This window comes from Pleurodeles waltl, chromosome 12, assembly GCF_031143425.1.
Source record: "Pleurodeles waltl isolate 20211129_DDA chromosome 12, aPleWal1.hap1.20221129, whole genome shotgun sequence".
Taxonomy (NCBI): domain Eukaryota; kingdom Metazoa; phylum Chordata; class Amphibia; order Caudata; family Salamandridae; genus Pleurodeles; species Pleurodeles waltl.
In genome coordinates this window covers 689,963,542-689,985,313 of record NC_090451.1, presented here as the reverse complement: position 1 = coordinate 689,985,313, position 21,772 = coordinate 689,963,542, and the positions used below count along the sequence as shown (strand labels likewise).

General features: G+C 47.3%; 1 protein-coding gene across 2 annotated transcripts in view; it reads right to left on the bottom strand.

The window, feature by feature from the left end:
- CTDNEP1 (CTD nuclear envelope phosphatase 1) overlaps positions 1 to 21,772 on the bottom strand; it is a 102,255-nt gene that overhangs the window by 6,976 nt on the left and 73,507 nt on the right. For both annotated transcript variants that reach the window (XM_069215525.1, XM_069215526.1), the window contains exons 6-7: positions 2,463 to 2,574; positions 669 to 753 (exon numbers count right to left, since the gene is read on the bottom strand). In XM_069215525.1, coding sequence (XP_069071626.1) covers positions 669 to 753; positions 2,463 to 2,574 — 197 coding nt within the window. The remainder of the gene's footprint in view (positions 1 to 668; positions 754 to 2,462; positions 2,575 to 21,772) is intronic.

The window sequence follows — 21,772 nt, the reverse complement described above, 5'->3', positions numbered from 1 at the left end:
GTGGATCTGCAACAGTGCCATTGGAATAAACGCTGAATATATCCTGGTGGAATAATATAAATTTTCCTACGGTGCACAAATCTTGCACTTATCTTATGTGACTAGCACAATTTATGGTCCCAGGATAGAAATCTTCAATGAAAGAAGCCAGATCACATAAGGCAAACAACTCTTTAAAAAAAAAAAAAAAAATCCTACATTAATCCGACCAATTACCAGCTTCAAGGCCCAAGAACCAGTGCAGTAAATACCAAGGCCCATCACAATTTTGACTGCATTCCTGGTGATGGCAAGGCCTTATCAGGCCTGTTCTGTCATGTGACTCTGTGAAAGATATCATGATGGAAATTTATTTTCTGAAAATGCTGTAGACCACTTTTTCCAAATAGTCCACTTTGTACTATTAAGGAGGACATAAAGAGCATATTGAGAAAAGGAGGGGTGGGTGGCTGGGTGGGATGTGGGGGGAAATATGAGCAATGAACCTAAAATCTGAGACAATAATCTTGGGAGTAGCTTGGTGCACAAAGGTGCGAGATCCCAGGATGGAGTAGAACAGGTGGGGTGTGCAGATAGATTATTTCATGTAAGTTTCTACACAGTTACCTTTTAACTGCTATTCACAGTTGGTAAAAAAGTATCCTGGTGCCTTTCTAATCAAATCTTACCTCAGAGCATCCAGCATAGGCAGTAGGTTGAGTAACGCCGTGTCACTGGGGTCACTAAACCATGACTTTATCGGTATTGCATTATCTAGAGAAGAAACAAAATAGTCACAAAGCAGCTAGTCAGGGATATGCAAGTCAGAGTCATCATTAAGGAGAGATTTCACCATCCTAATTAGACATGGACAGAGCATGCAAATCTAAACAGCGCTAACCACAGACTTCGACATCATGAGCAAGCTGGAACAACCACCCTCATATCATACATTAGCAGATCAAAAACAAACCAACACAGGACTAAAAAGATGCAATATCTCTGTTGAAAAGTCCAAGTTTAAAAAGCACAAAACTCAAGGGAGTGGATGGGTATCAACCCAAATGAATGCTAGCAATGCAAGGATACTTGGGCATAAGAAGAGAACACCGGGGAAGCACAACAAAGGTCCTGCATCATCACAAGTGGAGTGGATGATTGAGCAGCAGGACACAGGAAGAGGGTGACCCGAGGAAAGGAGTGAACAACTGCCACCGAGACAGCTGTTAGGGGCGGAAGCAGGCAATAGAAGTCACCAAGGCACAGGGAGACCCAACCATTAAGACAGAGGAAATCGTGGGTGTTTGCGACCAGGGATTTCTGGCCCCTACTACAGCCACACCTAGAAGACTTATACCACATATGGACCACTTTTTTTAATAGATATTTTTATTTACATTTATGAAAAAGAATGAATAGGTGGCTTAACAGTGTACTTGAAGCAATTCGGGTAGATATCACATACATATACATACATACATATACATACATCTACCCTCTTGTTAATGACAGCACCAGTACCATATTTGGCAAGAGAGGAAGTCCCGGGGTTGTAATCCTTCTACCAAAAATATTGTGAAAGGCAGGCTTACAGTCAAAACCTTTACATATATCTCACTGTGCCTAAGGATGGTCCTGCCGAACATGCAAGCAGAAAAACCAAAGGTGTCTAAACTTTGGCAATATCTTAATCAGCTATAACAATTCACTAATGAATAATGGGTCCCATAATGCTAGCTGGGGTATAGTCAGTGTACGATTAGTGGCATCGGGAAGCAGGGGTGGCCAGGCGGAAGAGGGAGGTGTACGAGGTAGTGAGCATGTCTCTGCTAGACATGGTACAGTGAAGAGGAGGTATTCAGGTACAGTCATCAGGGAGTGTGCAGTGTCTTGGCCGGAGCCATTAATGAAGGGACCTGGGGGTGGCATGTCTGCGGCTGTTCCATTTGGGGGAAGGGGGTTCATTTTGTCCAGTAGATTCTGCATGTATGTGTCACATTACGTGGCCTCTTTGGCCAGTGGTTCAGTCAGGCCAGTTTTCCATTTCTCCCCAATAACTGTTTTGATGGCACTATATGCGAGGAAATGCCCCATCCCCAAGTCTTATAATTCTGTGAGTTCTCAAAAGGACAACAGAGTGCCATCCCTATATAGGTGACCCATCAGGGTGAGCCCCTCCTCCCTCCAGGAGATGTAGTTATGTATGTGTCGAAGGTGCCTCACTGGGGGGAGTTGTGGAGAATATGGGATCAGTGTCTTTCTGGGTTGGATGAATAGATTCTAAACATTTTTTGCGATGCACATAAGCTTGCCGAGAGCACTGGGAGGAGAATCTGATGAAAGGGGCCATTCTGGTATGTCTCCCTCGCCAAGGTCCACTCGTACCATGGCACCCTCAGTTGTGGTATTCCCAGGTATCCAACGCAACCACTTAGGGACCACATACCCTGTTCTCACGTTATGCATTGTTCCGCTCTTCTTACCTGGATGGCTTCTGTAAGCGCCTGGGGAATTGTCTAAAATGACAATGCTGGAGAGGTCGCTGTGAACAACCGATAGATCTTTAATATAACTGCCAAGCTCCAAAGTGCAGTGCTGCAGAGACAAAGATACGATACAGCTGGTTAGTATGACCACCTGTGATGGTACAAGTTCTAGAAGAATAAGTTACTTACCTGTTGGTGTGCACTCCATCGAACCACAGATTGACCACCTTCTAAATCTTCCCAGATGGTTCAGTTCAATTTTCTTACCATACCTCTTGTGCGCCGACAGGGTGTCATTGGACTCCATGAGGGCTCCAGTCCCACATCAGCAAGAAACCAAACTGAGCCACATGTTTTCACGTCCCTTGCATACAGAGGAGATATTTAATAGCCAATTATTTCTGCATCCGTGGACGCAAAGTGGCCGATAAATCCGAGTGATGAGTGTGTGTTATCTTTAGCTTGAAACCTTACAAACAACCAGAAATCCAATCCACAGAACATTGAGGCAGGTGGGCAGTGAGAAATCTGCATTTAGATTATCCAGCAGAAGGAAAATGTTACTTACCCAGTAGACGTCTGTTTGTGGCATGAAGTGCTGTAGATTCACATGCCTTGACTTAGCCCTGTCATTTAATGTTGGGTCCAGAGTGTTACTAGTTGTTTTTCTTCGAAGAAGATGTTTTGCGAGTACCAGGATCGATTGACTCCTTCCTCTCGGCGATACTGTGCCTGGGCATTGAGTCCTTTGTTAGTTTGTTTTCTCCCAGGTGGGTGAGAAAGAGGTATAAGAAGGAAGTATAGAGATAAGAGATATAGATATCCATGCAAGTGTAAATATATGTGTGCAAATATATAAGCAAATCAAAGGGAACTACAGTGGCCATGGGCATGTGAATCTACACCACTACAAGTAACCTTTTTTGTTCGGTGGCATGTGTGGCTGTAGATACACATGCTTTGCACAGACTGTAAAGCAGTCCCTCCAAAAAGCGGTGGCTAGCCTGTGGGAGTTTGGAAAAGTGTTCTTAAGACAGCTTGTGCTACATTTGCTTGACATCATTCTTGTAAATCCACACAATAATGCTTTGTGAATGTGTTTGGTGTAGGCCAAGGAGCTGCTCTGCATATGTCAGCTAAAGGAATATTTCCCAAAAATGCCATAGTAGCACCTATTTTCCTATGGAATGTTCCATAGGAGTTTGTGGCAATTGTCTTTTTGCCTTTAAATAACATGTTTGTATGCATTTAACAATCTATCTAGCCGTGCCGTTTTTTTTTTATTGGATTGCCCTTAAAAGGTAAATAAAAAGCCACAAGTTGTTTTTTTCCTAGACTCTTTTGTTCTGTCAATGTAGTACACGAGTACCCTCTGCGTGCCCTCTCTGCTACTGAAAATGACAAATCAATGGTGTGATTGAGACACCACTTTTGGTAGGAATCTTCGATTTGTGCTTAGGACTACATTGTCCATATGAATCTGAAAGAAGGGCTTCTCTTGAGTTAATGCATGGCGTTCAGTGGCATGTCTAAGTTATGTGATTGCAACCAGAAATGCTACTTTCCTTGAAAGGAACTGAAAAGGGCGTGAGTAAAGAGGCTCAAATGGATAGCCCATGAGCCTAGTGAGTTCAGTGTTAAGATTCCATGATGAAACGGGTGGAAGTCTGTGTGGAATTACCCTTTTAAGTCCTTCCATGAATGTTTTAATACCAGGGATTCTGAAAGATGAAATATGTTCTGTTTTTTTAAGTATGGAGCTATAGCTGCAAGATGTAATCTGATTGAAGTGTAAGCCAAGTTTGCTTGCTGCAAATGAACTAGGTAGCAAATAATTTATTGAGCAGATGCTGTTATTGGATTCATGTGTTTTGACTGGTAGGGGCAAACAAAACGTTTCCATTTTGCTACATGACATGCTCTAATTGTTGGTCTGCATGCCTCCTTCAAGATTTCCATCCATTCAGGAGGTAAATTAAGATAACCAAATTCTATGACCTCAGGAGCTATATTGCTAGGTTGAGCGATTTGGGGTCTGTCTGATCTGTCCGTGGTCCTGTGCGGACCCAGCCTGCTGGAGAGTTTCCCATGAGGAACTTGCAAGAGGTCCAGAAGTGTTGTGAACCAATATTGACGTGCCCATGTGGGCACTAATAGTATCATAGTTAATGACTTGTGTTTGAGTTTATGAACCAGAAATAGAAGGACTGGGAGAGGTAGAAAAGCGTAAGCAAATATCCCTGACCAGTTCGTCCATACAGCATTGCCCTTTGAGCGAGGGTGAGGGTACCTGGACACTAAGTTGGAGCAGTGTGCATTTTTTTCAGTGGCAAAAAGATCTATTTGAGTATTTCCCCACCTGTGGAAGTGTTTTTGAAGGACTTGTGGGTGGAGTTCCCATTCATGGACTTGTTGATGCATCCTGCTGAGCAGGTCTGCAAAGTCGTTGTCCATCCCTGGGAGATACTCTGCCAGAAAGTGACTGTGGTGGTTATGAGCCCATTTCCATATTGTTTGTGTCAGTTGTGATAACTGGAACAAATGTGCCCTCTCCCTTGTTTTTGCAGGTAACGCATTGCTGTCATAGTGTCCGTCTGGACAAGGAAAACTTGGTGTATGAGGTGAGGTAAGAAAGCTTTGAGAGCCAGAAATACCACTTGAACTCCAGATAGTTGATGTGTGTAATCCCAAAGACCCTGCACTGTGAAGTTTTAAAAATGTGCTTCGCAACCTGTCAAGGATACATCCTTGGTCAGAATGAGTTGAGGCACAGGGTCTCAAAAAGGCCTCCCTTTTAAGAGCTTGGTGGGGTTCCACCACTGCAGAGTGATAAGTTTGGCGGTCTATCAAGAGTAGATCCTGAAGATGACCCTATGACTGAGACCAGTGACGACAGAGACATTGCTGGAACTGACGCATGTGGAGTCTGGCATGGGGTACGATGGCAATGCAAGATGCCATCATCCCCAAAAGCTGCATGACAGGTTTTACTGTGGGAGTGAGTTTTTTTAAACTGAGGGAGCAGATACTATTAAGTTTTGAATCCGTGTTACAATGGGGTATGCTAATCCTAGATGAGTGTTGAGAATGGCCCCAGATATTGCTGAACCTGTAGAAGTAGATGAGCTTTTACAAAGTTGATTGTGAACCCTAACTTGTGAACAAGGTTCACTGTAATTTATGTGTGGGACTGACAGTGAGGCAACGTGCTGGCTTTGATAAGACAGTCATCCAGACATTAATCTTTTGTCATCTGAGATGTTCTGCAACCTCTGCTAGCATTTGGTAAATACTCTGGGAGCAGTTGTGACCCCCCAAAAGGTGGAACTCTGAACTGATAATGTTTGCCAGCAATTACAAATCTTAAATATTTTTGGAGTGCCGGATGGATGGGAATGTGGAAGTATGCATCTTTCACCTCTAGAGCGGTCATAAAATCTACCTGTTGATAGAGTGGAATGATATCCTGAAAAATGACCATGTGAAAATGTTCTCAAAGAATGTATTGATTTAGGGACCTGAGAACTAAGATGGGTCAGAGTGACCCGGTTCTTTTTTAGAATGAGGAACTGTAAGGAAATGCCTCCTTGGCATGGTTACCCCCTGACTTTTTGCCTTTGCTGATGCTATGTTTTGAATTGAAAGTGTGCTGAGGCCTGCTAACCAGGCCCCAGCACCAGTGTTCTTTCCCTAACCTGTACTTTTGATTCCACAATTGGCACACCCTGGCATCCAGATAAGTCCCTTGTAACTGGTACCTCTGGTACCAAGGGCCCGGATGCCAGGGAAGGTCTTTAAGGGCTGCAGCATGTATTATGCCACCCTAGAGACCCCTCACTCAGCACAGACACACTGCTTACCAGCTTGTGTGTGCTAGTGAGAACAAAATGAGTAAGTCGACATGCACTCCCCTCAGGGTGCCATGCCAGCCTCTCACTGCCTATGCAGTATAGGTAAGACACCCCTCTAGCAGGCCTTACAGCCCTAAGGCAGGGTGCACTATACCATAGGTGAGGGTACCAGTGCATGAGCACTGTGCCCCTACAGTGCCTAAGCAAAACCTTAGACATTGTAAGTGCAGGGTAGCCATAAGAGTATATGGTCTGGGAGTCTGTTTTACACGAACTCCACAGCACCATAATGGCTACATTGAAAACTGGGAAGTTTGGTATCAAACTTCTCAGCACAATAAATGCACACTGATGCCAGTGTACATTTTATTGTAAAATACACCACAGAGGGCACCTTAGAGGTGCCCCCTGAAACTTAACCGACTATCTGTGTAGGCTGACTGGTTCCAGCAGCCTGCCACACTAGAGACATGTTGCTGGCCCCATGGGGAGAGTGCCTTTGTCACTCTGAGGCCAGTAACAAAGCCTGCACTGGGTGGAGATGCTAACACCTCCCCCAGGCAGGAGCTGTAACACCTGGCGGTGAGCCTCAAAGGCTCACCCCTTTGTCACAGCACCGCAGGACACTCCAGCTAGTGGAGTTGCCCGCCCCCTCCGGCCCCGGCCCCCACTTTTGTCGGCAAGGCCGGAGAAAATAATGAGAATAACAAGGAGGAGTCACTGGCCAGTCAGGACAGCCCCTAAGGTGTCCTGAGCTGAGGTGACTAACTTTTAGAAATCCTCCATCTTGCAGATGGAGGATTCCCCCAATAGGATTAGGGATGTGACCCCCTCCCCTTGGGAGAAGGCACAAAGAGGGTGTACTCACCCTCAGGGCTAGTAGCCATTGGCTACTAACCCCCCAGACCTAAACACGCCCTTAAATTTAGTATTTAAGGGCTTCCCTGAACCTAAGATTTTAGATTCCTGCAACAACAAGAAGAAGGACTGCCTAGCTGAAAAACCCCTGCAGAGGAAGACCAGAAGACAACAACTGCCTTGGCTCCAGAAACTCACCGGCCTGTCTCCTGCCTTCCAAAGAACTCTGCTCCAGCGACGCCTTCCAAAGGGACCAGCGACCTCTGAATCCTCTGAGGACTGCCCTGCTTCGACGACGACAAGAAACTCCAGAGGACAGCGGACCTGCTCCAAAAAGACTGCAACTTTATCCAAAGGAGCAGATTTAAAGAACCCTGCAATCTCCCCGCAAGAAGCGTGAGACTTGCAACACTGCACCCGGCGACCCCGACTCGGCTGGTGGAGAACCAACACCTCAGGGAGGACCCCCGGACTACTCTACGACTGTGAGTACCAAAACCTGTCTCCCCTGAGCCCCCACAGCGCCGCCTGCAGAGGGAATCCCGAGGCTTCCCCTGACCGCGACTCTCTGAAACCTAAGTCCCGACGCCTGGAAAAGACCCTGCACCCGCAGCCCCCAGGACCTGAAGGACCGGACTTTCACTGCAGAAGTGACCCCCAGGAGTCCCTCTCCCTTGCCCAAGTGGAGGTTTCCCCGAGGAAGCCCCCCCTTGCCTGCCTGCAGCGCTGAAGAGATCCCTTGATCTCTCATTGACTTCCATTGCAAACCCGACGCTTGTTCTAACACTGCACCCGGCCGCCCCCGCGCCGCTGAGGGTGAAATTTCTGTGTGGGCTTGTGTCCCCCCCGGTGCCCTACAAAACCCCCCTGGTCTGCCCTCCGAAGACGCGGGTACTTACCTGCTGGCAGACTGGAACCGGGGCACCCCCTTCTCTCCATTGAAGCCTATGCGTTTTGGGCACCACTTTGAACTCTGCACCTGACCGGCCCTGAGCTGCTGGTGTGGTAACTTTGGGGTTGCTCTGAACCCCCAACGGTGGGCTACCTTGGACCAAGAACTGAACCCTGTAAGTGTCTTACTTACCTGGTAAAACTAACAAAAACTTACCTCCCCCAGGAACTGTGAAAATTGCACTAAGTGTCCACTTTTAAAATAGCTATTTGTGAATAACTTGAAAAGTATACATGCAATTGAAATGATTCAAAGTTCCTAATGTACTTACCTGCAATACCTTTCAAACAAGATATTACATGTTAAATTTGAACCTGTGGTTCTTAAAATAAACTAAGAAAAGATATTTTTCTATAACAAAACCTATTGGCTGGATTTGTCTCTGAGTGTGTGTACCTCATTTATTGTCTATGTGTATGTACAACAAATGCTTAACACTACTCCTTGGATAAGCCTACTGCTCGACCACACTACCACAAAATAGAGCATTAGTATTATCTCTTTTTACCACTATTTTACCTCTAAGGGGAACCCTTGGACTCTGTGCATGCTATTCCTTACTTTGAAATAGCACATACAGAGCCAACTTCCTACATTGGTGGATCAGCGGTGGGGTACAAGACTTTGCATTTGCTGGACTACTCAGCCAATACCTGATCACACGACAAATTCCAAAATTGTCATTAGAAATTGATTTTTGCAATTTGAAAAGTTTTCTAAATTCTTAAAAGTCCTGCTAGGGCCTTGTGTTAGTCCCTGTTAGCATTTTCTTTTAGAGTTTAAAAGTTTGGTAAAAGTTTGAATTCGATCCTAGAACTAGTTTTAGTTTCTTAAAAAGTATTCCAACTTTTAGAAGCATAATGTCTAATACAGATGTGAATGTGGTGGAACTTGACACCACACCTTACCTCCATCTACAGATGAGAACTAAGGTCACTCTGTAAACTAAAGAAAATAACAATGGGCTCCAGACCTTCCAAACTACAGCTCCAGGAGCTGTTGGCAGAGTTTGAAAGAGCCAACCCCTCTGAGGATGGCAACACAGAGGATGATGATAGTGACTTGGAGGGTGATTCCCCCCCGCCATTCCTATCTAGGGAGAACAGGGCTTCTCAAGCCCTGACTCCACAAATAATAGTCAGAGATGCTGGTTCCCTCACAGGAGGGACCAACAACTCTGAAATCACCGAGGATAACTCCAGTGAAGAGGACATCCAGTTAGCCAGGATGGCCAAAAGATTGGCTTTGGAAAGACAGATCCTAGCCATAGAAAGGGAAAGACAAGAGATGGGCCTAGGACCCATCAATGGTGGCAGCAACATAAATAGGGTCAGAGATTCTCCTGACATGTTGAAAATCCCCAAAGGGATTGTAACTAAATATGAAGATGGTGATGACATCACCAAATGGTTCACAGCTTTTGAGAGGGCTTGTGAAACCAGAAAAGTGAACAAATCTCACTGGGGTGCTCTCCTTTGGGAAATGTTCACAGGAAAGTGTAGGGATAGACTCCTCACACTCTCTGGAAAAGATGCAGAATCTTATGACCTCACGAAGGGTACCCTGATTGAGGGCTTTGGATTCTCCACTGAGGAGTATAGGATTAGATTCAGGGGGGCTCAAAAATCCTCGAGCCAGACCTGGGTTGACTTTGTAGACTACTCAGTAAAAACACAAGATGGTTGGATTCAAGGAAATGGTGTAAATGATTATGATGGGCTGTACAATTTATTTGTGAAAGAACACCTATTAAGTAATTGTTTCAATGATAAACCGCATCAGCATCTGGTGGACCTAGGACCAATTTCTCCCCAAGAATTGGGAAAGAAGGCGGACCATTGGGTCAAGACTAGGGTGTCCAAAACTTCCACAGGGGGTGACCAAAAGAAAGGGGTCACAAAACCTCCCCAGGGGAAAGGTGGTGAGACAGCCAAAAATAAAAATAGTAAAGAGTCTTCTACAGGCCCCCAAAAACCTGCACAGGAGGGTGGGCCCAGAGCCTCTTCACAAAACAATCCTGGGTACAAGGGTAAAAACTTTGATCCCAAAAAGGCCTGGTGTCGAAACTGTAGTCAGTCTGGACACCAAACTGGAGACATGGCCTGTCCCAAGAAAGATACCACTTCTAACTCCCATCCAGCTAAAACTGGAATGGCCAGTCTCCAAGTGGGATCAACAGTGTGCCCAGAGCAAATCAGGTGTCACACTGAAGCTACATTAGTCTCTGAGGGTGGGGTGGATTTAGCCACACTGGCTGCCTGGCCCCCTAACATGCAAAAATACAGGCAGCAGCTCTTAATTAATGGGACAAGTGTAGAGGGGCCTGAGGGATACAGGTGCCAGTGTCACCATGGTGACAGAGAAACTGGTTTCCCCTGGCCAATACCTGACTGGACAAACCTATCCAGTCACCAATGCTGACAATCGGACTAAAGTACATCCCATGGCAATGGTAACTTTAGAGTGGGGAGGGGTCAATGGCCTGAAACAGGTGGTGGTCTCCTCAAATATCCCAGTAGACTGTTTGCTTGGAAATGACCTGGAGTCCTCAGCATGGGCTGAGGTAGAACTGAAAACCCATGCAGCCATGCTGGGTATCCCTGAACTGGTGTGTGTCAAGACTAGGGCACAGTGCAAGGCACAGGGTGAAAAAGTAGAGCTGGAGTCTGGAAAAATGGCCCAGCCTACCAAGAGGAAAGGAAAGTCAGCTGGGAAACCAGCTGCAACACAACACCAAAAAGAGAACCTCTCTTCTCAGGAAGAAGTTCTGCCCTCTGAGGGAACTGAGCCTATGGAGCTGGAACCTTATCAGGTTGAGCTCTTGGGCCCAGGGGGACCCTCAAGGGAAGAGTTGTGTAAGGGACAAGAAACCTGTCCCTCTCTTGAAGGCCTTAGGCAGCAAGCTGCTGAAGAGTCCAAAGGCAAGAAAAATGGAACACATAGGGTCTATTGGGAAGATGGACTCCTGTACACTGAGGCAAGAGATCCCAAACCTGGTGCCACTAGGAGAGTGGTAGTGCCTCAGGGTTTCAGAGAGTTTATTCTGACATTAGCCCATGATATTCCCCTTGCTGGGCATTTGGGACAAACCAAGACGTGGGAGAGGTTAGTCAACCACTTCTACTGGCCCAATATGTCCCAGAAGGTTAAGGAGTTTTGCCTCTCCTGCCCCACCTGTCAATCCAGTGGTAAGACAGGTGGGCATCCAAAGGCCCCCCTCATTCCACTTCCAGTGGTGGGGGTCCCCTTTGAAAGAGTGGGTGTGGACATAGTTGGTCCACTAGAACCTCCCACAGCCTCAGGAAATATGTACATCCTAGTAGTAGTGGATCATGCTACTAGGTATCCTGAAGCTATTCCCCTTAGGTCGACTACTGCCCCTGCAGTAGCCAAGGCCCTCATTGGTATCTTTACCAGAGTGGGTTTCCCTAAGGAGGTGGTGTCTGACAGAGGTACCAACTTCATGTCCGCATACCTAAAACACATGTGGAATGAGTGTGGAGTGACTTACAAATTCACTACACCATATCATCCACAAACTAATGGCCTTGTTGAGAGATTCAACAAGACATTAAAGGGCATGATCATGGGGCTCCCAGAAAAACTCAAAAGGAGATGGGATGTCCTCCTGCCATGTGTGCTTTTCGCTTACAGAGAGGTGCCTCAGAAGGGAGTAGGATTCTCACCCTTTGAACTTCTGTTTGGCCACCCAGTAAGGGGACCACTTGCTCTTGTTAAAGAAGGCTGGGAGAGACCTCTTCATGAGCCTAAACAAGACATAGTGGACTATGTACTTGGCCTTCGCTCAAGGATGGCAGAGTAAATGGAAAAGGCAAGTAAAAACCTTGAGGCCAGCCAACAACTCCAGAAGTTGTGGTATGACCAAAAGGCTGCACTGGTTGAATTTCAACCAGGGCAGAAAGTCTGGGTTCTGGAGCCTGTGGCTCCCAGGGCACTCCAGGACAAATGGAGTGGCCCTTACCCAGTACTAGAGAGGAAGAGTCAGGTCACCTACCTGGTGGACCTGGGCACAAGCAGGAGCCCCAAGAGGGTGATCCATGTGAACCGCCTTAAGCTCTTCCATGACAGGGCTGATGTAAATCTGTTGATGGTAACAGATGAGGACCAGGAAGCTGAGAGTGAACCTCTGCCTGATCTCCTCTCATCAGACCCTAAAGATGGCTCAGTAGATGGAGTGATCTACTCAGACACCCTCTCTAGCCAGCAGCAGGCTGACTGCAGGAAGGTCCTGCAACAGTTTGCTGAACTCTTTTCCCTAATCCCTGGTCAGACACACCTGTGTACCAATGATGTGGACACAGGAGACAGCATGCCTGTCAAAAACAAAATATTTAGACAGTCTGACCAAGTTAAGGAAAGCATCAAAGTGGAAGTCCACAAGATGCTGGAATTGGGAGTAATTGAGTACTCTGACAGCCCCTGGGCTAGCCCAGTGGTCTTAGTCCCCAAACCTCACACCAAAGAAGGAAAGAGAGAGATGAGGTTTTGTGTGGACTACAGAGGTCTCAACTCTGTCACAAAGACAGATGCTCATCCCATTCCTAGAGCTGATGAGCTAATAGACAAATTAGGGGCTGCCAAATTCTTAAGTACCTTTGACTTAACAGCAGGCTACTGGCAAATCAAAATGGCCCCTGGAGCAAAAGAAAAAACAGCATTCTCCACACCTGATGGGCATTATCAGTTCACTGTTATGCCCTTTGGTTTAAAGAATGCCCCTGCCACCTTCCAAAGGTTGGTGAATCAAGTCCTTGCTGGGCTGGAATCCTTTAGTGCAGCTTATCTTGATGATATTGCTGTCTTCAGCTCCACCTGGCAGGATCACCTGGTCCACCTGAAGAAGGTTTTGAAGGCTCTGCAATCTGCAGGCCTCTCTATCAAGGCATCCAAATGCCAGATAGGGCAGGGAACTGTGGTTTACTTGGGACACCTTGTAGGTGGAGGCCAAGTTCAGCCACTCCAGCCTAAGATCCAGACTATTCTGGACTGGGCAGCTCCAAAAACCCAGACTCAAGTCAGGGCATTCCTTGGCTTGACTGGGTACTACAGGAGGTTTGTGAAGGGATATGGATCCATTGTGACAGCCCTCACAGAACTCACCTCCAAGAAAATGCCCAAGAAAGTAAACTGGACTGTAGAATGCCAACAGGCCTTTGACACCCTGAAACAAGCTATGTGCACAGCACCAGTTCTAAAAGCTCCAGATTACTCCAAGCAGTTCATTGTGCAAACAGATGCCTCTGAACATGGGATAGGGGCAGTTTTGTCCCAAACAAATGATGATGGCCTTGACCAGCCTGTTGCTTTCATTAGCAGGAGGTTACTCCCCAGGGAGCAGCGTTGGAGTGCCATTGAGAGGGAGGCCTTTGCTGTGGTTTGGTCCCTAAAGAAGCTGAGACCATACCTCTTTGGTACTCACTTCCTAGTTCAGACTGACCACAGACCTCTCAGATGGCTGATGCAAATGAAAGGTGAAAATCCAAAACTGTTGAGGTGGTCCATCTCCCTACAGGGAATGGACTTTGTAGTGGAACACAGACCTGGGACTGCCCATGCCAATGCAGATGGCCTTTCCAGGTTCTTCCACTTAGAAAATGAAGACTCTCTTGGGAAAGGTTAGTCTCATCCTCTTTCGTTTGGGGGGGGGGGGGTTGTGTAAGGAAATGCCTCCTTGGCATGGTTACCCCCTGACTTTTTGCCTTTGCTGATGCTATGTTTTGAATTGAAAGTGTGCTGAGGCCTGCTAACCAGGCCCCAGCACCAGTGTTCTTTCCCTAACCTGTACTTTTGATTCCACAATTGGCACACCCTGGCATCCAGATAAGTCCCTTGTAACTGGTACCTCTGGTACCAAGGGCCCTGATGCCAGGGAAGGTCTCTAAGGGCTGCAGCATGTATTATGCCACCCTAGAGACCCCTCACTCAGCACAGACACACTGCTTACCAGCTTGTGTGTGCTAGTGAGAACAAAATGAGTAAGTCGACATGGCACTCCCCTCAGGGTGCCATGCCAGCCTCTCACTGCCTATGCAGTATAGGTAAGACACCCCTCTAGCAGGCCTTACAGCCCTAAGGCAGGGTGCACTATACCATAGGTGAGGGTACCAGTGCATGAGCACTGTGCCCCTACAGTGCCTAAGCAAAACCTTAGACATTGTAAGTGCAGGGTAGCCATAAGAGTATATGGTCTGGGAGTCTGTTTTACACGAACTCCACAGCACCATAATGGCTACACTGAAAACTGGGAAGTTTGGTATCAAACTTCTCAGCACAATAAATGCACACTGATGCCAGTGTACATTTTATTGTAAAATACACCACAGAGGGCACCTTAGAGGTGCCCCCTGAAACTTAACCGACTATCTGTGTAGGCTGACTGGTTCCAGCAGCCTGCCACACTAGAGACATGTTGCTGGCCCCATGGGGAGAGTGCCTTTGTCACTCTGAGGCCAGTAACAAAGCCTGCACTGGGTGGAGATGCTAACACCTCCCCCAGGCAGGAGCTGTAACACCTGGCGGTGAGCCTCAAAGGCTCACCCCTTTGTCACAGCACCGCAGGACACTCCAGCTAGTGGAGTTGCCCGCCCCCTCCGGCCCCCACTTTTGGCGGCAAGGCCGGAGAAAATAATGAGAATAACAAGGAGGAGTCACTGGCCAGTCAGGACAGCCCCTAAGGTGTCCTGAGCTGAGGTGACTAACTTTTAGAAATCCTCCATCTTGCAGATGGAGGATTCCCCCAATAGGATTAGGGATGTGACCCCCTCCCCTTGGGAGGAGGCACAAAGAGGGTGTACTCACCCTCAGGGCTAGTAGCCATTGGCTACTAACCCCCCAGACCTAAACACGCCCTTAAATTTAGTATTTAAGGGCTTCCCTGAACCTAAGATTTTAGATTCCTGCAACAACAAGAAGAAGGACTGCCTAGCTGAAAAACCCCTGCAGAGGAAGACCAGAAGACAACAACTGCCTTGGCTCCAGAAACTCACCGGCCTGTCTCCTGCCTTCCAAAGAACTCTGCTCCAGCGACACCTTCCAAAGGGACCAGCGACCTCTGAATCCTCGGAGGACTGCCCTGCTTCGACGACGACAAGAAACTCCCGAGGACAGCGGACCTGCTCCAAAAAGACTGCAACTTTATCCAAAGGAGCAGCTTTAAAGAACCCTGCAATCTCCCCGCAAGAAGCGTGAGACTTGCAACACTGCACCCGGCGACCCCGACTCGGCTGGTGGAGAACCAACACCTCAGGGAGGACCCCCGGACTACTCTACGACTGAGTACCAAAACCTGTCCCCCCTGAGCCCCCACAGCGCCGCCTGCAGAGGGAATCCCGAGGCTTCCCCTGACCGCGACTCTCTGAAACCTAAGTCCCGACGCCTGGAAAAGACCCTGCACCCGCAGCCCCCAGGACCTGAAGGACCGGACTTTCACTGCAGAAGTGACCCCCAGGAGTCCCTCTCCCTTGCCCAAGTGGAGGTTTCCCCGAGGAAGCCCCCCCTTGCCTGCCTGCAGCGCTGAAGAGATCCCTTGATCTCTCATTGACTTCCATTGCAAACCCGACGCTTGTTCTAACACTGCACCCGGCCGCCCCCGCGCCGCTGAGGGTGAAATTTCTGTGTGGGCTTGTGTCCCCCCCGGTGCCCTACAAAACCCCCCTGGTCTGCCCTCCGAAGACGCGGGTACTTACCTGCTGGCAGACTGGAACCGGGGCACCCCCTTCTCTCCATTGAAGCCTATGCGTTTTGGGCACCACTTTGAACTCTGCACCTGACCGGCCCTGAGCTGCTGGTGTGGTAACTTTGGGGTTGCTCTGAACCCCCAACGGTGGGCTACCTTGGACCAAGAACTGAACCCTGTAAGTGTCTTACTTACCTGGTAAAACTAACAAAAACTTACCTCCCCCAGGAACTGTGAAAATTGCACTAAGTGTCCACTTTTAAAATAGCTATTTGTGAATAACTTGAAAAGTATACATGCAATTGAAATGATTCAAAGTTCCTAATGTACTTACCTGCAATACCTTTCAAACAAGATATTACATGTTAAATTTGAACCTGTGGTTCTTAAAATAAACTAAGAAATGAAAATGTCACTTACCCAGTGTACATCTGTTCGTGGCATCAGTCGCAGTAGATTCGCATGTTCTGCAATAGCTCGCCATCTGGTGTTGGGCCGGAGTGTTACAAGTTGTTTTTCTTTGAAGAAGTCTTTCGAGTCACGGGACCGAGTGACTCCTCCTTTTGTCTCCATTGCGCATGGGCGTCGACTCCATCCTCGATTGTTTTTCCCCGCAGAGGGTGAGGTAGGAGTTGAATTGTAGTAATAGTGCCCATGCAATGGAGTGACTAAGTATGCACTTATTTAAGGTTGAGATGATACATATATAAATAATTGAAGGTAACTTCCAAACTGCTACAGGCTCCCGGGGAGGCGGGTGGGCACATGCGAATCTACTGCGACTGATGCCACGAACAGATGTACACTGGGTAAGTGACATTTTCAGTTCGATGGCATCTGTCGCTGTAGATACGCATGTTCTGCAATAGACTAGTAAGCAGTTATTTCCCCAAAAGCGGTGGATCAGCCTGTAGGAGTGGAAGTAGTCTGAAATAATGTCCTTAATACAGCTTGACCTACTGTGGCTTGTTGTGCGGATAACACGTCTACACAGTAGTGCTTGGTGAATGTGTGAGGCGTAGACCATGTGGCTGCCTTACATATTTCTTGCATTGGGATGTTTCCTAGAAAGGCCATGGTAGCACCTTTCTTTCTGGTTGAGTGTGCCCTTGGTGTAATGGGCAGCTGTCGTTTAGCTTTAAGGTAGCAGATTTGGATGCATTTAACTATCCATCTGGCTATACCTTGTTTTGAAATTGGGTTTCCTGCATGAGGTTTTTGAAATGCAATAAAGAGTGGTTTAGTCTTTCTGATGTTCTTTGTTCTGTCAATGTAATACATTAATGCTCTTTTGACATCTAATGTATGTAGTGCCCTTTCAGCTACGGTATCTGGCTGTGGAAAGAACACCGGAAGTTCCACTGTTTGATTTAGATGGAACGGTGAAATAACCTTTGGCAAAAATTTAGGATTGGTCCTTAGGACGACTTTATTTTTGTGTAGTTGTATAAAAGGTTCCTGTATAGTAAACGCCTGAATCTCGCTTACTCTTCTCAGGGAAGTAATGGCGATGAGAAATGCCACCTTCCAGGTTAGGAACTGTATGTCGCAGGAGTGCATGGGTTCAAAAGGTGGACCCATAAGTCTAGTTAGGACAACATTTAGGTTCCATGAAGGAACAGGTAGTGTTCTTGGTGGTATAATTCTCCTAAGGCCCTCCATGAATGCTTTAATGACTGGTATTTTATATAGGGAAGTTGAATAGGTAGTCTGCAGGTATGCAGATATTGCTGCAAGGTGAATCTTAATGGAAGAGAAAGCTAGGTTAGATTTTTGTAAGTGAAGCAAGTAACCCACTACATGTTCTGGAGTTGTGTGTAATGGTTGTATTTGATTAATATGGCAGTAGCAAACAAACCTCTTCCATTTACTTGCATAGCAGTGCCTGGTGGATGGCCTTCTTGCTTGTTTTATGACTTCCATACATTCTTGGGTAAGTTGTAAGTGCCCGAATTCTAGGATTTCAGGAGCCAGATTGCTAGATTCAGCGATGCTGGATCTGGGTGTCTGATCTTTTGGTTGTGCTGTGTCAACAGATCTGGCCTGTTGGGCAATTTGATGCAGGGTACCACTGATAGGTCTAGCAGCGTTGTGTACCAGGGTTGCCTTGCCCAAGTTGGTGCTATCAATATGAGTTTGAGTTTGCTTTGACTGAGTTTGTTTACCAGGTAAGGAAGGAGAGGGAGAGGAGGAAAAGCGTAAGCAAATATCCCTGACCAGTTCATCCATAGGGCATTGCCTTGGGATTGTTTGTGTGGGTATCTGGATGCGAAGTTTTGGCATTTTGCGTTCTCCCTTGTCGCAAACAAGTCTATCTGAGGTGTTCCCCAGAGTTTGAAATAAGTGTTCAGTATTTGGGGGTGAATTTCCCATTCGTGGACCTGTTGGTGATCTCGAGAGAGATTGTCTGCGAGTTGATTTTGTATCCCTGGTATAAACTGTGCAATTAGGCGAATTTGGTTGTGAATTGCCCAATGCCAAATTTTTTGTGCCAACATGCTTAACTGCGTGGAGTGCGTCCCTCCCTGCTTGTTTAGATAATACATTGTTGTCATGTTGTCTGTTTTGACGAGAATGTATTTGTGAACTATTATTGGTTGGAAAGCTTTTAGTGCTTGAAAAACTGCAAGAAGTTCTAGGTGATTGATATGCAGTTTTGTTTGATGTACGTTCCATTGTCCTTGTATGCTGTGTTGATCGAGGTGTGCTCCCCACCCTGTCATGGAAGCATCTGTTGTTATTACGTATTGTGGCACTGGGTCTTGGAAAGGCCGCCCCTTGTTTAAATTTATGTTGTTCCACCACAGAAGCGAGAGGTAAGTTTGGCGGTCTATTAACACCAGATCTAGAAGGTGACCCTGTGCTTGAGACCACTGTGATGCTAGGCATTGTTGTAAGGGCCTCATGTGCAGTCTTGCGTTTGGGACAATGGCTATGCATGATGACATCATGCCTAGGAGTTGTAATACCATCTTTGCTTGTATCTTTTGTGTTGGATACATGCGTTGTATGATGGTGTTGAAATTTTGAATTCTTTGTGGACTTGGAGTGGCTACTCCTTTTGATGTGTCTATTATGGCTCCCAGGTATTGTTGTACCTTGCGTGGCCGAATTTTGGATTTTGTGAAATTGACGGTGAACCCTAGTTTGAAGAGGGTTTGTATGATATGATTTGTGTGATTTGAGCACTCTATTAACGAATGGGCCTTGATTAGCCAGTCGTCTAGATATGGGAACACATGTATTTGCTGCCTTCTGATGTGTGCAGCGACTACCGCTAGACATTTGGTAAAGACTCTTGGTGCGGTTGTTAATCCGAAAGGCAGTACCTTGAATTGGTAATGTATTCCTTTGAATACAAACCTTAGGTATTTCCTGTGCGATGGGTGAATTGGTATATGGAAATAAGCATCCTTGAGGTCTAAAGTTGCCATGTAGTCGTGCAGCTTTAGCAATGGCAATACTTCTTGTAGTGTGACCATGTGGAAGTGGTCTGATTTGATGAAAGTGTTGACTACTCTGAGGTCTAGGATTGGTCTCAGTGTTTTGTCCTTCTTTGGTATCAGAAAGTACAGTGAGTAAACTCCTGTGTTTATTTGTGTGTTTGGCACTAATTCGATTGCATTCTTTTGCAGTAGTGCCTGCACTTCTATCTCTAGGAGATTGGAATGGTGTGTTGTTAAATTTTGTGCTTTTGGTGGTATGTTTGGAGGGAACTGTAGAAATTCTATGCAGTAACCATGTTGGATAATTGCTAGAACCCAAGTGTCTGTAGTGATTTTCTCCCATGCTCTGTAATAATGACCTATTCGTCCCCCCACTGGTGTTGTGTGGAGGGGGTGAGTGACATGTGAGTCACTGTTTAGTAGTAGGGGTTTTGGGGCTTTGGAATCTTCCTCTATTTCTAGGGAATTGCCCTCCTCTATATTGTCCCCGAAAACCTCCTCTATACTGTCCTTGGTAACTGGACGGTGTGGCTTGTGAGGTGCTGGCTTGTGTGCTTTGACCCCGAAACCCCCCTCGAAAGGGCGTTTTACGGAATGAGCTGTAATTCCCTCTGCTCTGCGGGGAGTAGAGTGCGCCCATGGCTTTGGCAGTGTCCGTATCTTTTTTGAGTTTCTCAATCGCTGTGTCCACTTCTGGACCGAACAGTTCTTTTTCATTAAAAGGCATATTGAGAACTGCTTGTTGAATCTCTGGTTTAAATCCAGACGTTCGGAGCCATGCATGCCTTCTGATAGTTACAGATGTATTAATTGTCCGTGCAGCTGTATCTGCAGCGTCCATGGAGGAGCGGATCTGGTTGCTGGAGATGGCCTGTCCCTCCTCAACCACTTGTTTTGCCCTATTTTGGAAGTCTTTGGGCAGATGTTCAATGAGATGTTGCATCTCGTCCCAGTGGGCTCTGTCATAGCGCGCAAGTAGTGCCTGGGAGTTCGCGATGCGCCACTGGTTTGCAGCTTGTGCTGCGACTCTTTTACCAGCTGCATCAAACTTGCGGCTTTCTTTATCTGGGGGTGGTGCATCTCCAGATGTGTGAGAGTTGGCCCTTTTCCTAGCTGCTCCTACAACAACAGAGTCTGGTGGCAGCTGTGTTGTGATGAAAGCCGGGTCTGTAGGAGGCGGCTTATACTTTTTTTCCACCCTTGGTGTGATTGCCCTACTTTTGACCGGGTCCTTAAATATGTCTTTTGCGTGCCGGAGCATACCAGGGAGCATAGGCAGGCTTTGGTAGGAGCTGTGGGTGGAGGAGAGTGTGTTGAACAAGAAATCATCCTCGACCTGTTCTGAGTGGAGGCTTACGTTGTGAAATTGTGCTGCTCTAGCCACCACCTGAGAGTACGCGGTGCTGTCTTCTGGTGGAGATGGTTTTGTAGGGTATGCCTCTGGGCTGTTATCTGACACTGGGGCGTCGTATAGGTCCCATGCGTCCTGGTCTTGGTCACCCTGGCTCATGGTGGTGTGAGCTGGGGAGTGTGATGGCGTTTGTGCTGGTGAAACGTTAATCACGGGCGGAGGAGAGGGTGGTGGTGTAACTCTTTTCACCACTTTTGGTTGTGGTGCTTGTTCCGTCTGGAACTCCAACTTTCTCTTTCTCCTAATGGGGGGAAGGGTGCTTATTTTTCCTGTCCCCTGCTGAATGAAGATACGCTTTTGCGTATGGTCCGCATCAGTTGCTTGTAGCTCTTCCTCAAACCTATGCTTCTGCATTTGGGAGGTTAGCGAGTGCTCTTCTGTATAAGAGCCTGAAGCTGGGTCGCTTGCAGTTTGTTTCGGCGTCAAAACTTTGTCTGCGTGTTTTTTCGGCTCCGAGGTGACTTTTTTCCTTTTCGGGGCCGAAACCTCTCGGCGTCGATCTGTTTCGGTGCCGCTGTCTCGGCGTCGAGCCGTGTCCACACCGGCATCTCGGTGTCGAGGCTTGTCTCCAGCACTTTCTCGGTCCCGAGAAGGCTGCGTGCCGGTGTCTCGACCGGAGTCGGACGATCTCGGCACTGTTTGGGCCTTTTTCGGTGCCGACGGTCGGTCACCGATTTTATGGGTTGAGCCATGGCCTGGTGGCAGTGGCGTCCCCTGGGCCTTGTAAATGTTTCTTTGTGTGGTTTTCGACGTCTTACTCACGGTTTGTGTATCGTCGAATCCTTCGGAGTCTGAGTCTTGGATCGAGAAGGTACCTTCCTCTTCCTGTTCCTCGAACTCCCGTCGGGCTGTCGGTGCGGACGCCATTTGAAGTCTTCTGGCTCGACGGTCTCGGAGTGTTTTTCGGGACCGGAACGCACGACAGGCCTCGCAGGTGTCTTCGCTGTGCTCAGGTGACAGGCACAGGTTGCAGACCAAGTGTTGGTCTGTGTAGGGGTATTTATTGTGGCATTTGGGGCAGAAACGGAACGGGGTCCGTTCCATCGGCGTTCTTCAGCACGCGGTCGGGCCGACCAGGCCCCGACGGAGGATC